This window comes from Oncorhynchus mykiss, chromosome 20 (genome assembly GCF_057628025.1).
Source record: "Oncorhynchus mykiss isolate SJ-2025 chromosome 20, ASM5762802v1, whole genome shotgun sequence".
Lineage (NCBI taxonomy): Eukaryota > Metazoa > Chordata > Actinopteri > Salmoniformes > Salmonidae > Oncorhynchus > Oncorhynchus mykiss.
In genome coordinates, this window is record NC_143041.1 from 4507471 (window position 1) to 4524657 (window position 17187).

The 17187-nt window shown below is 42.3% G+C and overlaps 1 protein-coding gene across 2 annotated transcripts in view; it reads right to left on the reverse strand.

Moving 5' to 3' along the window:
- Positions 1-3762: 3762 nt before the first annotated feature.
- The window catches only part of tdrd1 (tudor domain containing 1), an 84572-nt gene continuing 71147 nt past the window's right edge, over positions 3763-17187 (reverse strand). For both annotated transcript variants that reach the window (XM_021575467.3, XM_021575466.3), the window contains exons 20-26: positions 13482-13598; positions 13219-13335; positions 10154-10321; positions 9489-9818; positions 9051-9119; positions 8901-8941; positions 3763-4617 (exon numbers count right to left, since the gene is read on the reverse strand). In XM_021575467.3, the coding sequence (XP_021431142.3) occupies positions 4555-4617; positions 8901-8941; positions 9051-9119; positions 9489-9818; positions 10154-10321; positions 13219-13335; positions 13482-13598 (905 nt within the window). In that variant the 3' untranslated portion in view covers positions 3763-4554. The remainder of the gene's footprint in view (positions 4618-8900; positions 8942-9050; positions 9120-9488; positions 9819-10153; positions 10322-13218; positions 13336-13481; positions 13599-17187) is intronic.

Genomic DNA, 17187 nt, shown 5'->3' on the forward strand with positions numbered 1-17187 from the left:
TTTTTTGGTTACTACATGATTCCACATGTGTTATTTCATATTTTTGATATCTTCACTATTATACTACAATGAAGAAAATAGTCAAAATAAAGAAAAACCCTGGAATGCGTAGCTGTGTCCAAACTTTTGACTGGTATTGTCTGGATTTGAAATGCCTTAAACTGTTGTTTAGGTCTGTCCTCTCTCAAAGTTATGGCGATTGTGACTACAGACGGTATCTTGATGCATGGATGGAATAAAATCGATGAAAACTGTCTTCCACCACTTCTACCGTGAGACCTGAGTCCGAGCCAGCAACCTGTACACAGCATCCCAGTCAAAGCTATCAACTGCCTTTTCTCTCATGCCTTTTCTGATTATGGAGATAGGATCTCCTTTGGACGGGATCTGTCACAATGCCAGATTCGTACCCGTTACCCAGACTGGACAACTGCATCGACACTGTAGGTGGTGCTAAGTATGTAACTAAGTTGGACCTCTTAAAAGGTTACTGGCAGGTTCCGTTAACTTCACGTGCTTCTGAGATTTCTGCCTTTGTGACCCCAGACAACTTCCTACAGTACTCAGTCATGGCTTTTGGGATGCGAAATGCACTAGCCACTTTCCAACGACTGGTTAACTCTATTAGCTGGAGTTCCCAATTGTAGTGCATATCTTGATGATCTAGTGATTTATTCGTCTGAGTGGTCAAATCATGTTGACTCTCTAAGGGTAGTATGTGAACGGTTGGCAGCTGCTTCTCTAACCCTGAACTTGGCAAAGTGCGAGTTTGGGAAGGCTACTGTTACCTATCTCGGTAAAGAGGTTGGCCATGGACAGGTGCGCCCTGTTGATGCCAAGGTCTTGGCTATAACTGCATTCCCCGCACCTACCACCAGACGAGAGCTACGCAGCTTTTTAGGGATGGTTGGCTACTACCTTAGTTTCTGTCAAAATTTATCTGCGGGTAGTTGCTTCATTAACCGATTTGCTCAGTCCAGCTCTCGTATGAGTGGTCCCATGATTGTAAAATAGCTTTTGAATCTGCTAAAGGTCTCTTATGTAATACCCCTGTACTTGCTACTCTGGATTTTAAACAACCATTTAAACTGGAGGTAGATGCTAGTGCCAGAGGTGCTGGTGCTGTTCTACTGCAGCAGGACAAGAGTGGAGTGGATCATTCCGTTTGTTTGTTATTTTTCGCGTAAATTGAACAAATGTCAAACTATGCGACAATAGAACAAGAAGCTCTTGCTTTGTTGTTGGCCCTGCAATACTTTGAAGTATACATTGGTTCCAGTGCCCTACTGGTGATTGTATATACTGATCATAACCCTTAGTGTTTCTCCACCGGATGTACAACCAGAACCAGTGCCTAATGCCTTGGGCCCTTATTGTGCAAAATTATAATTTGGAGATACGGCATAAAAAAGGTTCTGAAAATGTATTAGCAGATGCTGTCTCGTGTGTAAAAATGATGATTTTAGTAAGGTTGACTTTGTTGTTGATCTTGTGGGTATTCATTGTAATACTTTGGGTCGCAATCCCCTCCTAGGGTTGCTCTTTTAAGGGTGGGAGTGTTACGGATACAGGTATCCTGTGTGTGTATTTCTTTTCTCTCCTCCTCACAGGTGGCAATCATTCCCCAATCAGTTGCTAATCAGAAGACACACCTCCTCCTGTTTCCATTACCCTAACACATTCCCTTTCCCTTGGTTTAAAAACCCTGTCTGTTGTTTGCTCGAGAGCTCAATCTCATCTGTCTGTAGATCACTTGTTCGGTTTTTGCAACTACATGTCACTTTGTCCCCACCTGGGAGTGTTGGTTTTGTTATGGTGTTTGTTTGATGATGGGAAAAGGGGGTACCAAGATATGTATGCCCATGGGCGACCTTACCCGTAGGAATACTTTGTATAAAAACACTAGTTAGAACTGGGCGGACCACCCACTGTATTTTTGGTTGGTTAGTTAGCTGTTGTTAAAGTAGGCTAGTCTAGCTTAGGGGTGTTTTTGGATACTTATTATTTATTTCCTTGGGTCCAGATCAGCCCCTTATCCTGCTCCCCCCATTACCGTGTGTTTTACAATAAACCATGTGTTTGACGGTAATTTAATTGTCTGTGGTTATTTCGTTCTCAGTCTTACTTTTCCACTATTATAATTTGCATGAGTCATGTTACGGGTCTCGCTACCACCCCCCCTAGATTGTCGGGCCAAAAGGGATTCGTAACAACTTGTAAACATAATCATGTTTGAATCACCCCTGTTCTCTGGTTCTAAATAAATTAACCACGATGGACATGGTTAATGTCACGTATCTGGCTATTTATAAAACATTTTGGAAAGGGGAGCAAAGACATGTCTTAACCCTCACTTCCAACACAGACACTTGGATACAAGAGACAACCTATTGTCTAGTTTGTTGGTGGTTTCAAACTGGTTGGTCTGATCACAGGACAGGACAACCCCTTCCTCTCAGCCTTGAGTGCCTAAACTAACCAACGGCGCACACACAAAACCTACATAAAAAGTGCTTACATACAATGCAAGGTGACCACTTGGTTACCTTTTTTAATAACCCCTCAGGACAAACCCCTTCATAAATCGCAGTTTTAAGTAGAGTTCGATGCAAACCGCCCTACATCTACTACAATATAGAATGGGGTCTAGAGAGGCGCGACTTTGATGTTGAGGTAACAGTGAACTAACAATGTTTATGCAGATTTAGCCTTGGGTTTACGGTGTTATCTACTGTATACCATGAGTGAAAAGACCATTTTAAAAAACTAACCACAACCAACACATACCATTTCCTCTCAACCTCCTCCTCCTCCCCCCCTATTTCAACTATTTCCTGACAACTTAGTCTTAACATAACTACAGCCCCCCCCCCCCCCCCCCACACACAAATTCTATCCCCACAAAATCAGTACCTCACAAAGCCTGTTTACAACCACCTGGTTATGTATTTTAATTACCACTGGACACCTCCCCATCATAAATCAAAAGGGTGCGCAATTCAGTTTGACACAAACCACCTAACTACTGTGGCAGCCAGGCAAAGTGTTTTGCCCCACTTTACCCAACGCTTCAACATCCCATTAGGCTCTTTTTATTTTTTTAAATTAATTTTATTGATCGGATTTCGTCAATCGGATGGGATTCAATCTTAGAATTGGGTATTTCAAAACTGAACATTTTATTCTGATCATTCAAAGTTGTAGTTGCATTTTTCAAAACTCCAAGGTAGTGGGATTAGGTTAGTTTTGATGCAGAACATCTGGAAAATCTTGATCCCACAGGAAGAGTAGATTCAGGGTGGATTTAGAAAGTTGAAAGCCACTAAAACCGAGGATTTTAAATAAAAACAAGGACATTCTTACATCTGAAAACCAAAGCTTACTAATTTTATTAAAAGATTTCATTGTTAAACTTATGGGTATAAGTCAGTTTTTATATTGAGAAGTGTCAAATAAATGAATGTACTTACTTACCGTTTCTTCTTTGCTGCGCAGGCTACACAGAGAAGTAGCACAAGCTGGTGAGGGAAACCGCTGGACTTGCACAAAATGGAATATAACGTTGCGGATGAAGTTTGGAATGACACGATTGCATGTGTACAACATCTAAAGACCTGCATCACGATACTGAGAGCGTGTTTCTAAAAGCACATATTTGGGTGTTTTTGGATATGCTTTTTGGATGCCCGCACACTGCACAACGAGCAATGAGGAAGTCTATCACGTAAGTTTCTCAAAAATAAGTAAAAATCACAAAAAAAGTGTCTTCACCCTTTTATAACATGCCATTAACATCAAAAATACAGATTAGGTTGAAAAATAGCAACATTCTCCTTTAAAGGTCTTCAACTCATAAACTGAACATTGATAATTTGACAAAAAGTGAGATCTACAAGGAGCAAATGAGGGCCCAAATATCTAGCGAAGTTATTTCACACAGGAAAATAAATATTGTTGTCGTATCTTAGATCAAGCACTAAAACACATTTCTAATCGGCATGTAGTCTGTGCTGTTTGGTTAGCCATCAAGAAATCTGCTCAAGTAAATGCTTTCATTTAATGTCACAACGCCATTCCATATCCCAAACTGAACTTGAATTAAAACAAGTAAATGAGAAACCATGCCTCTTCAACAGATGGTGGAACACTAAATGAGAAGGCACATAATCATGTAATCATCCTAACATTACTGATGCACTGACCACATGGTCACAAAACAATAACAATTCTAAGATTGCTTACTTCTGTAAAGTACAATTATGATATAGTTTATGATGAAAGTGTAAAATATGATTACATTTCAGTTAAACAATACCTAAAACAATTAGATTAGCAATTTTGAACCAAAGTTTAAAACTAAGTCCTGATCAAGAGAGCTGTTCCATCATATTATATCCATAATGTAAATACCTTTCACAGCCAAGATGCAACATTCACCCACCAAAAACCCTTGAGGGAACATCCCAACTGAACTGCAAAGCATAAATCACTTAAACTGAATACCTACATGTTGTATTCATGAATATTCCTAGAACATAGAGTTGTGTATGGCAGTCACTTTGACAATCCACCTATTTTCTCCATGAGGAACAGAATGTGCTCTTCCAGTTGATCAATCTGTGAAAGAGAAGGGGGTTCAAAACATGTTGGTTCTACACTTTGGGCAGAAGATGGTCCTTAACACTAGAACCGCCGGGGCATACTAATCCAGGCCAATGTCGCACCCTTGTCGTGTCTATTTTAACAGTCTAATAAATCAATTTAATATACACCATCACAAAGAAACTCATCATTTCGTTTAGGCAGGTCTTAAAAAACAAAAGTATTTCAAAAGAACAGCATATTTAAAGTTATGTAACAAGTCTGTGCTTAGGCTATATGCTGCCACGGCTGCTCACGTGTGTAACGCATGAAAGAGAGGTTATTCTACAAAAAAAGTGATCAAAATAGAACCCTTGAGTTGTTTGGCAAACGTAGGTGTTTCAGAAACCATAGACTCTGCTCTTTCCAATAGTTTTTTTTTGTGGTGAAGTCTTCAATTTTTTGTCAATTACACTGTTCAGTCTCTTCATTCACAATTGATAATATTGTCAACCACCAGAATATTGTCTATTTAATCTTGCCATTATGCTACTTATTATTTTTTGTGTGGAATTAGTTTTGATATAGTTCAGGTGTACTTTCAATGGGCATTATGAGATGGGCAACTAACTGTTGAGTGTCCTCGTAAAACTGCTTATAACAAACTCTGCGGTATTGAAATTCTCACAACGTAAGTCTGTGAAAGACTCATTTAGGAAAAGCGATATTACAATTGTTAAATCACGACGCTCAAAAGACCATGTTCAAAAGACGTTGGCTGTTCTAGTGTTAATAAGGTTCAATGAATGAGATTTCACAGAATCAAATCAATGGATAGCCAGTGCACAAAAAATACATTTTACTGTACAGGTGCATCAACGCTGGGACTGAGAGACAGAAACTGAATGTCACCACTAGCCTTAATCACTGTTCTAGCCCGGCTACCACTCGGTACGCTACCCTTCCCCCTAGAGACTACTGCCCTATGTACATAGTCATTTAACAATGGTTCATCCTATACAACTACTGCTGTACACAGCTTTTCTATTCATATACTGGTCATACTGTCTTACACTATTACAGTCGTGGCCAAAAGTTTTGAGAATGACATATTAATTTTCATAAAGTCTGCTGCCTCAGTGTCTTGATATTTTTGTCAGATGTTACTATGGAATACTGAAGTACAATTACAAGTATTTCAAAAGTGTCAAAGGCTTTTAATTGACAATTACATGAAGTTGATGCAAAAGAGTCAATATTTGCAGTGTTGACCCTTCTTTTTCAAGACCTCTGCAATCTGCCCTGGAATGCTGTCAATTAACTTCTGGGCCACATCCTGACTGATGGCAGCCCATTCTTGTATAATCAATGCTTGGAGTTTGTAAGAATTTGTGGGTTTTTGTTTGTCCACCCACCTCTTGAGGATTGACCACAAGTTCTCAATGGGATTAAGGTTTGGGGAGTTCCCTGGCCATGAACCCAAAATATTGATGTTTTGTTCCCCGAGCCACTTAGTTATCACTTTTGCCTTATGGCAAGGTGCTCCATCATGCTGGAAAAGGCATTGTTCGTCACCAAACTGTTCAAGGATGGTTGGGAGAAGTTGCGCTCGGAGGATATGTTGGTACCATTCTTTTCTTGTGGCTGTGCTCTTAGGCAAAATTGTGAGTGAGCCCACTCCCTTGGCTGAGAAGCAACCCCACACATGAATGGTCTCAGGATGCTTTGCTGTTGGCATGACATAGGACTAATGGTAGCGCTCACCTCGTCTTCTCCGGACAAGCTGTTTCTGGATGCCCCAAACAATCAGAAAGGGGATTCTGAGAAAATGACTTTACCCCAGTCCTCAGCAGTCCAATCCCTGTACCTTTTGCATAATATCAGTCTGTCCTTGATGTTTTTCCTGGAGAGAAGTGGCTTCTTTGCTGCCCTTCTTGCCACCAGGCCATCCTCCAAAAGTCTTCGCCTCACTGTGCGTGCAGATGCACTCACACCTGTCTGCTGCCATTCCTGAGCAAGAACTGTACTGGTGGTGCCCCAAATCAACTTCAGGAGACGGTCCTGGAGCTTGCTGGACTTTCTTGGGCGCATCTTCACAACAATTGAACCGTTCTCCTTGAAGTTCTTGATGATCCGATAAATGGTTGATTTAGGTGCAATCTTACTGGCAGCAATATTCTTGCCTGTGAAGCCCTTTTTGTGCAAAGCAATGATGATGGCATGTGTTTCATTGCAGGTAACCATGGTTGACAGAGGAAGAACAATGATTCCAAGCACCACCCTCCTTTTGAAGCATCCAGTCTGTTATTTGAACTCAATCAGCATAACAGAGTGATCTCCAGCTTTGTCCTCGTCAACACTCACACCTGTGTAACCTCTCTGGGATATACGGGACGGTAGCGTCCCAACTGGCCAACATCCATTGAAAATGCAGTGCGCCAAATTCAAATAAATTACTATAAAATTGTAACTTTCATGAAATCACACATTCAAGATACCAAATTAAAACTACACTTGTTGTGAATCCAGCCAACATGTCAGAGTTCAAAAAGGCTTTTCGGCGAAAGCAAACGATGCTATTATCTGAGGATAGCACCCAAGTAAACAAAGACAGAAAAGCATATTTCAGCCCTGCAGGCGCGACACAAAACGCAGAAATAAAGATATAATTCATGCCTTACCTTTGACGAGCTTCTTCTGTTGCCACTCCAATATGTCCCATAAACATTACAAATGGTCCTTTTGTTCGATTAATTCCGTCGATATATATCCAAAATGTCCATTAATTTGGTGCGTTTGATCCAAAAAAATAACCGGTTCTAAGTCACGCATCTCATAAGATACCTGTAACCATTGTCCAAACATGTCAAACTACTTTCCTAATACAACTTCAGGTATTTTTTTACGTAAATAATTGATCAAATTGAAGACGGGATGATCTGTGTTCAATACCGGAGGAAAACAAAGTGTAGCGAGCTTTCAGGTCACGCGCCTCTAACAAAGAGTACACTTCTCTCTACCCTCGTTCTGAACAGTGCTGCTTCTTCATTTCTCAAAGGAAAAACCTCAACCAATTTCTAAAGACTGTTGACATCCAGTGGAAGCGATAGGAATTGCAGGAAAGTCGATTAGAAATCTGGATTCCCAATGAAAACACATTGACCAAAAAAATAAACAATCTAAACGGTTTGCCCTCGGGATTTCTCCTGCCAAATAAGTTCTGTTATACTCACAGACATGATTCAAACAGTGTTAGAAACTTCAGAGTGTTTTCTATCCAATACTAATAATATGCATATCCTGGCTTCTGGGTCAGAGTAGCAGGCCGTTTACTTTGGACACACTTTTCATCCGGACGTGAAAATACTGCCCCCTGTCCCAAAGACGAGAATCACTGACACGTCAGCTGGTCCTTTGTGGCAGGGCTGAAATGCAGGGAATTGTTTTTATTTGGGATTCAGTTCATTTGCATGGCAAAGAGGGACTTTGCAATTAATTGCAATTAATCTTCATAACATTCTGGAGTATATGCAAATTGCCATCATACATACTGAGGCAGCAGACTTTGTTGAGAATAACACAAATATATATTTTCACACGTTTGGCCACGACTGTGCAGTGCATTTGGAAAGTATTCAGACTCCTTCCCCTTTTCCACATTTTGTTACATTACAGCCTTATTCTAAAATGGATTTAAACATTTTTTAAAGGCCTCAATCTACACACACACAATACCCCATAATGACAAAGCGAAATTCTTGCAGGAAGAGACTTGGTGGTTCCAAACTTATTCCATGTAAGAATGGAGGCCACTGTGTTCTTGGGGACCTTCAATGCTGCAGAAATGTTTTGGTACCCTTCCCCAGATCTGTTCCACGACACAATCCTGTCTTGTAGCTCTGCGAACAATTGCTTTAACCTCATGGCTTGGTTTTTGATTTTACATCGTTCTGATATTTCCTAATTTTTGGGAAGACTGTGTGTGTGTTTATTTTATTGCACTGTTGGTTCTAGAAACACTCATTTCAATGTACCTGCAAATTTGTGTACACGACCAATAAACTTTGATTTGATTGAACAAAATCAATCAAATTCTGGAGCCCTAATTTGAGAGTAAAATATAGCAACAATCTTTCTTGGATGTGTCAGATTAAACAATGTATTTATTTACTTGAATCATATCATCTCATTAGCACTGAATTACTTTATAAGTAATTTTTTCTACTGCGTGACAAAGTAACAATTACTGTGTGACCAAATCATGGCCTGGTGCCACCACCTGAATATGTTAGTAGCAATAGTAGAAAAATGTGTTTCACCTTTTGCACCAAGTCCCGGCAGCAGCATGGAGAGGCATAATCTGGAGAACAAATACTGGAGTCAGTGCTTAACCAACAGCTAGGTGAAATGTGCCAATAATGTGTCAAAGTGATCAAGTAAGCAGTATCTGATGAGTCATTTGGACATACCATTCACACTTTTTGAGCAAATTAGGCTCTGTGGTTCCTTGGGTTCAATATTCGTCGGGGCAGCATAATCTGAAAATACATAAGATTTACAGCTCATCTAAAAGGTTTAATGTGCAATATTTAATTAGAAGATACTACAAACACAATGAGCAAGATGCAAAAAACAAAACAAATGGTTACATTGCCCAAGACATTGCCACAGTGTGGTGATCCTGGAGCAGTCTAGGGGTTAAGTGCCTTGCTGAAGAGCACAACAGCAGGAAATGCCATCTATGATACCTAGAATAGCATCAGATTTTCCTGTCACACATGGGATTCGAACTGGAAACCGTCCAGTTGTAGGCCTTTCTAACCTCTAGGCTCCCTGCCACACACTATAATATCCTTTTGATACGGTCTATTAGTACCATAAGAACACGGATATCTGAACTGACACACCAGTTACTGGAGCTGTGGCCGGCGTGACTGGAGCTGTGGCCGGCGTGACTGGAGCTGTGGCCGGCGTGACTCGAGCTGTGGCGATGATGGGGGTCTTGGTCTTGCCTGGCTCCTGTCTGCGGGTCTTGGCGCTGCCAGTTTGTGTGCTCTGCAGGCCCTCTAGGATCATAGTGTTGAGGTGGCCCCCGCCTCGCTCTATTTGGAGGGTGACTGACAGCAGGTTGGAGTTGCCATCAAAGTCCTGGACAGAGGCCAGCACGCCGTCACTCAGCAGGGCACTGAAAAGCTCCAGGACCTCTACGGGCCACACTGACGGGAAATGCTCCTTACCTACAGCAGGGCCAGGGCCAAGCAGACAGACAACATGATACAGACTGACAGGTATCATCTCAGAGCACTTGTTAAATACAAGGATGAAGACTCAGAAACAAGACAAATCAGTCACACAGGCAGTTGACAGGAAGACACAAGTCATAGATCATATCCCTCTTTATCTACAGAAAATGAGTGCCACAGAAACTAGACAGACCAGTCACACAGACATAGATCACATCTCAAAGTGCTCCTACAGGCCCAGACAGACAACGGGACAAGATCACAGCTACAGGGCTAGGCATTAACTTCAGACTGTGCAGTTGCCTTCTGCCTTGTGTGACCCCTCTTACCTGTGAGGGCACAGCGGGCAATCTGGAAAGGGAGCTCCAGGAACTCTGTGGGGATGGGCAGAATGCTGGCGAAGGGGAGCTTCTCGGAGTTGCCGTAGTCAGCATAGATAACACTGGCCTCAGTCTCTGTGGTCTCCAGGAACACGGCTCTGTACCAATTCTTATCACCTGTGGGGTGAAACAACAATAGCTCTCCTCATCTAGAGGAATGTGGTCTACATGTACAGCGCCACTGAGATTGTGTACAAAAATGAGGGATTGAGCCATCCGTTGACAACAGAGATGACTGTCCATAAAAAAAACTCACAATGTTTGCCTTTGTACCGTATGCAGCTCTTCCAAAAATTGTTGACTTGAACAACTTTTGAAGGACAAAAAGAGAATGAATTCATATTCGATTTCATCCATGTTCATGTGGCTATAGTCAAAAGGAATGGATAGTCCATATTTCATACAATCAGGTCAGTACTTCCACACACTAATGGCCATTGTTTTCAGGCTGGTTGTATTGGTGCTAGCTAGGTACCGAGCTAAAGCTAGCTACCCCAGAAGTCCAACAAATTATGCTTTATTACAAACGCGGTATTGTAAACACATTGTTCCTGGCCAGTGTTTGCACAGCTTTGACTGTGCTACTGTATATTTTTTAACACGCAAAGACCCAAACGGCGTTCCATAGTATGTATGTCGTGAAGCTAATAGCAGTGACGCTATTACTGTGTTACTCCGGTAGGGCAACATCTGAAAAATAGCGCACTTGGTAGTGTGTAACGGTGCTCGACCAGTCGGCGAAAGCCAACATCATTCACGACAGAGAACGGTTGATTGTCAAGGGCAATGAATTCCATTATCTTGGCTTTAATGTATTTCGCCTTTGAGTTGTCTCGCTGAAATTGTCTTCCTCTTACAAATGACTGCTCGACTTGTTGACTGCTCGATCCACACAACAGACATTGTGGGCTAGGTTAGGAATGCTGTGTTGCACGTGTAGCGCAACATTTTACGTGGCGTCCTTATGTCATGTACCAACATTAAATAGGTATGTAAGGTAGCTTCAACATCGGTTTTTAAAAATCGGCATTAAACTAGACATCAGCCGATACCGATGTTGGCATTTTGAGCTAATATTGGACGATTCTCGATATGTTCATCGATATATCGTGCATCCCTACTTTACATGTGTTTATATACTGAACAAAAAATATAAATGCAACATGTAAAGTGATGGTCCCATGTTCCATGACCAGAAATGAACCTTTCAGCAGGACAAAAACCTAAAACATAAGGCCAAACATACGCAAGAATTGCTGACCAAGACAAGATTGAATGTTCCTGAGAGGCCCAGTTACAGTTGACTTAAATCGGCATGAAAATCTACAGCAACACTTAAAGGGCTGTCTAGGAAGGATCAACAACCAACTTGACAGAGCTTGCAGAATTTTACAAGGAATAATATGCAAATATAGTACAATCCAGGCGTGCAAAGCTCTTAGAAACCCAGAAAAACCTACCGCTATAATCACTGCCAAAAGTGATCCTAACATATATTGACTCAGGGGTGTGAATACTTACAGTGGACACACTTACTCATTCAAGGGTTATTCCTTTTTTTTCCTTTCTTTTTTTAAACTATTTTCTACATTGTAGAATAATAGTGAAGACATCAAAACTATGAAATAACACATATGGGATCATGTAGTAACCAAAATATATTTGATATTCTTCAAAGTAGTCACCCTTTACAGCTTTGCACACTCTTGGCTATCTCTCAACCAGCTTCATGAGGTAGTCACCTTGAATGCATTGTTAAAAGTTAATTTGTTAATTTCTTTCCTTCTTAATGCGTTTGAGCCAGTTGTGTGTGACAAGGTAGGGTTGGTATACCGAAGGTAGCCCTATTTGGCAAAGTCCATATTATGGCAAGGAACAGCTCAAGCAAGCAAAGCGAAACGACAGTCCATCATTACTTTAAGACGTGGTCAGTCAATCCGGAACATTTCAACTTTGTACATTTTCAACTTTGTAAGTTCCATCAAGTGCAGTTGCAAAAAAACATTAAGCACTATGATGAAACTGGCTCTCATGAGGACAGCCACAGGAATGGAAGACCCAGAGTTACCTCTGCTGCAGAGGATAAGTTCATTAGAGTTAACTGCAGCTCAGATTGCAGGCCAAATAAATGCTTCACAGAGTTCAAGTAACAGCACATCTCAACATCAACTGTTCAGAGGAGATTGCGTGAATCAGGCCTTTATGTTCGAATTGCTGCAAAGAAACCACTACTAAAGGACACCAAGAAAAGGAGACTTGCTTGGACCAAGAAACACGAGCAATGGACATTAGACCGGTGGAAATCTGTCCTTTGATCTGGAGTCCAAATGTGAGATTTTTGGTACCAACCGTGGTGTCATTGTGAGATGCAGAGTAGGAGAATGGATGATCTCTGTGGTGTTATGGTGTGTGGGTGCTTAGCTGGTGACGGTGTCTGATATACACTGATCAAAAAAATTAAGGCAACACTAAAATAACACATCCTAGATCTGAATGAATACTTATTAAATACTTTTTTCTTTACATAGTGTAATGTGCTGACAAGAAAATCCCAAAAATGATCAATGGAAATCAAATTGATCAACCCATGGAGGTCTGGATTTGGAGTCACACTCAAAATTAAAGTGGAAAACCACACTACAGGCTGATCCAACTTTGATGTAATGTCCTTAAAACAAGTCAAAATGAGGCTCAGTAGTGTGTGTGGCCTCCACGTGCCTGTATGACCTCCCTACAATGCCTGGGCATGCTCCTGATGAGGTGACGGATGGTCTCCTGAGGGATCTCTTCCCAGACCTGGACTAAAGCATCCGCCAACTCCTGGACAGTCTGTGGTGCAACGTGGCGTTGGTGGATGGAGCGAGACATGAATGGGTGTGTATTTTAGCAGTGAGAGTGCATGTGTGTGTGTGCAAAGTCCTGTCCACAAGTTGATGAAAGTGTGTGTGTGTGTGTGTGTGTGTGTGTGTGTGTGTGTGTGTGTGTGTGGGGGGGGGGGAACGACGACTCCTCACCTGAAAACTGGGCACAGCATGCAGCTCCTGGAATGGGTTTGCACCGACTAGGCAAGGCCTTGGTGGTGCAGTATACAGCCAAGTCCATCATCACACTCTTCAGTCTCTCCACATACACTAGACCACACACAGACATAAATTAGTGTTCATACCGTATACACAAAACATTTGTGGGTGAGTCTGGTGTAATTGTACACCTGTAAGAATTGACATGGTTTTCTGTAGACACAAACAATGAGAGAAGTGAGAGAAAGAGTCCTCACCATGGCTGGGGTTGAAAAGGTAGAATAGACTGGGGCTGACAACGGCTGCTATGCAAGGCTGGAAGGTCTCATTGCGAGGCAGCTCCACCGTTCTCCAGTCCAGAGGGAATTTGTCTGCTGAGGTAGATATCGTTCATCTGATTAGCATTACTAGCGTTAGCATTGATTGACTAACGGTTTCCTTGGCTGATGTCCTTAAATACAATTATTTCCATAGCTCACAAGTCACCCCTCCACCCCACACATATGCATTAGGGCTGACCCCAATTAGTCGACTGGTCAATTGTTTGGTTGTTGGTCGACCAGACACAAAAATATGTCAACTAATCCATAGCGGAGGCCTAGACTAAAATCCAATTTATGCTTGATGGAGAATTGTGGCCGAAGGCTCCATATGTGACACAATTGCAGAGCCTCCAGAGACATGCATGGGACAAATCAAATCGCAGTACCGCATCGCAATTCGCTTCCCAAATTTTGTAGCAATGGGTAAGGCTCCGCATTGACATGATTGGTTGATGGTAGGTGAGAGTGGTACATCCTGTAGAAAACAAACTTACTTCCTTGCCAACAGCTCTGCACTGCTCCACGAAGCTCAAGAAATAGGAATGCCCTGACTTCCGCTGAGGCCATATCACCGTAAATGCTGCATGGACAACGCAGACGTCGGCTTAACCATGCGCCCAGATGCACAATGTAATTCTCTCTATCCAGAATGCTCTCTTTCGACAATGTGCATATGTGGGAACTCCAAGATTGTTGGAAAAGTATTCCAGGAGTATTCCAGGAGAAGCTGGTTGAGAGAATGCCAAGCGTGTACAAAGCTGTCATCAAGACAAAGGGTGGCTACTTTGAACAACCTCAAATATACAATATATTTGGATTTGTTTAACACTTTTTTGGTTACTACATGATTCCATATGTGTTATTTCATAGTTTTGATGTCTTCACTATTATTCCACAATGTAGAAAACAGTAAAATTAATGAAAAACCCTTGAATGAGTATGTGTTCTAAATCTTTTGACCGATAGTGTATTTAAAAAATCTTCCCAGCCTTCTCCTTTTCGATAACCACTCAGCGTGAAATGGGAAAGATATCAAGTGGAAGTGACAAAATAGGTCTTCCTGATGACTTCTTATCAGTGCTGGACTTGGACTGAAATAGGTTCCGGTACTCATTTTGGGTACTGGTACGGTCTATATTTAGGTGCAGGAGTGCCACAAAGTTTTGAGTTAATATTCTAAGAGGAACAAGAGCTAAAGCATTATAAAGCTCCGGTGCGCTCCTGCCCAAGTTAGGCATGGCTTCTTATCCCTGGCACAAATAGCCTACAACTGTGTCTGTCCTGGCTCAAATCAAAATCTAATTTTATTTGTCACATACACATGGTTAGCAGATGTTAATGCGAGTGTAGCGAAATGCTTGTGCTTCTAGTTCCGACAATGCAGTAATAACCAACAAGTAATCTAGCTAACAATTCCAAAATTACTACCTTATAGGCACAAGTGTAAGGGGATAAAGAATATGTACATAAAGATATATGAATGAGTGATGGTACAGAGCGGCATAGGCAAGATACGGTAGATGGTATTGAGTACAGTATATACATATGAGATGAGTATGTAAACAAAGTGGCATAGTTAAAGTGGCTAGTGATACATGTATTACATAAAGATGCAGTAGATGATAGAGTACAGTATATACGTATACATATGAGATGAATAATGTAGGGTATGTAAACATTATATTAGGTAGCATTGTTTAAAGTGGCTAGTATATATTTTACATCATTTCCCATCAATTCCCATTATTAAAGTGGCTGGAGTTGAGTCAGTGTGTTGGCAGCAGCCACTCAATGTTAGTGGTGGCTGTTTAACAGTCTGATGGCCTTGAGATATAAGCTGTTTTTCAGTCTCTCGGTCCCAGCTTTGATGCACCTGTACTGACCTCGCCTTCTGGATGATAGCGGGGTGAACAGGCAGTGGCTCGGGTGGTTGTTGTCCTTGATGATCTTTATGGCCTTCCTGTGACATCGGGTGCTGTAGGTGTCCTGGAGGGCAGGTAGTTTGCCCCCGGTGATGCGTTGTGCAGACCTCACTACCCTCTGGAGAGCCTTACGGTTGTGGGCGGAGCAGTTGCCGTACCAGGCGGTGATACAGCCCGACAGGATGCTCTCGATTGTGCATCTGTAGAAGTTTGTGAGTGCTTTTGGTGACAAGCCTAATTTCTTCAGCCTCCTGAGGTTGAAGAGGCGCTGCTGCGCCTTCTTCACGATGCTGTCTGTATGGGTGGACCAATTCAGTTTGTCTGTGATGTGTACGCCGAGGAACTCAAAACTTACTACCCTCTCCACTACTGTCCCGTCGATGTGGATAGGGGGGTGTTCCCTCTGCTGTTTCCTGAAGTCCACAATCATCTCCTTAGTTTTGTTGATGTTGAGTGTGAGGTTATTTTCCTGACACCACACTCCGAGGCCCCTCACCTCCTCCCTGTAGGCCATCTCATTGTTGTTGGTAATCAAGCCTACCACTGTTGTGTCGTCCGCAAACTTGATGATTGAGTTGGAGGCGTGCGTGTCCACGCAGTCGTGGGTGAACAGGGAGTACAGGAGAGGGCTCAGAACGCACCCTTGTGGGGCCCCAGTGTTGAGGATCAGCGGGGTGGGGATGTTGTTGCCTACCCTCACCACCTGGGTGCGGCCCGTCAGGAAGTCCAGTACCCAGTTGCACAGGGCGGGGTCGAGACCCAGGGTCTCGAGCTTGATGACGAGCTTGGAGGGCACTATGGTGTTAAATGCCGAGCTGTAGTCGATGAACAGCATTCTCACATAGGTATTCCTCTTGTCCAGATGGGTTAGGGCAGTGTGCAGTGTGGTTGAGATTGCATCGTCTGTGGACCTATTTGGGCGGTAAGCAAATTGGAGTGGGTCTAGGGTGTCAGGTAGGGTGGAGGAGATATGGTCCTTGACTAGTCTCTCAAAGCACTTCATGATGACGGAAGTGATGACGGAAGTGAGTGCTACGGGGCGGTAGTCGTTTAGCTCAGTTACCTTAGCTTTCTTGGGAACAGGAACAATGGTGGCCCTCTTGAAGCATGTGGGAACAACAGACTGGGATAGGGATTGATTGAATATGTCCGTAAACACACCAGCCAGCTGGTCTGCGCATGCTCTGAGGGCGCGGCTGGGGATGCCGTCTGAGCCTGCAGCCTTGCGAGGGTTGACACATTTAAATGTTTTCCTCACGTCGGCTGCAGTGAAGGAGAGTCTGCAGGTTTTGGTTGCGGGCCGTGTCAGTGGCGCTGAAAACGTTGCTCGCCAGCACAAGCTTCTGGCCGTACCCAAGTTAATAGTTGATACAATGTTTCAAGTTTGTTGCAGACAGGCCCATGTGTAGCCAATGTGATTTATAGGATAAATATATATATTTTTAAATGGGCTATATGTAGGCTATTACATAGTTGGCAATGGAAGTTACTTTTTAGGTTTGTACAATTTTTTATTTAGATTGGGATAGAATTTTGATTAATCACATGACAATGGTTGAGATATGAAGACGTTATTATAAATGAAATGGTTTCATGAAAATGTGCTTATGAAAACCAGAACTGGCACACAAATCATTTCGGTAGATATGGTAAGATAAATTAGCATTCCACTTGAGAAAAGTTGCAGACTCTTACCGGCAACTTAATGAAAGTAATGG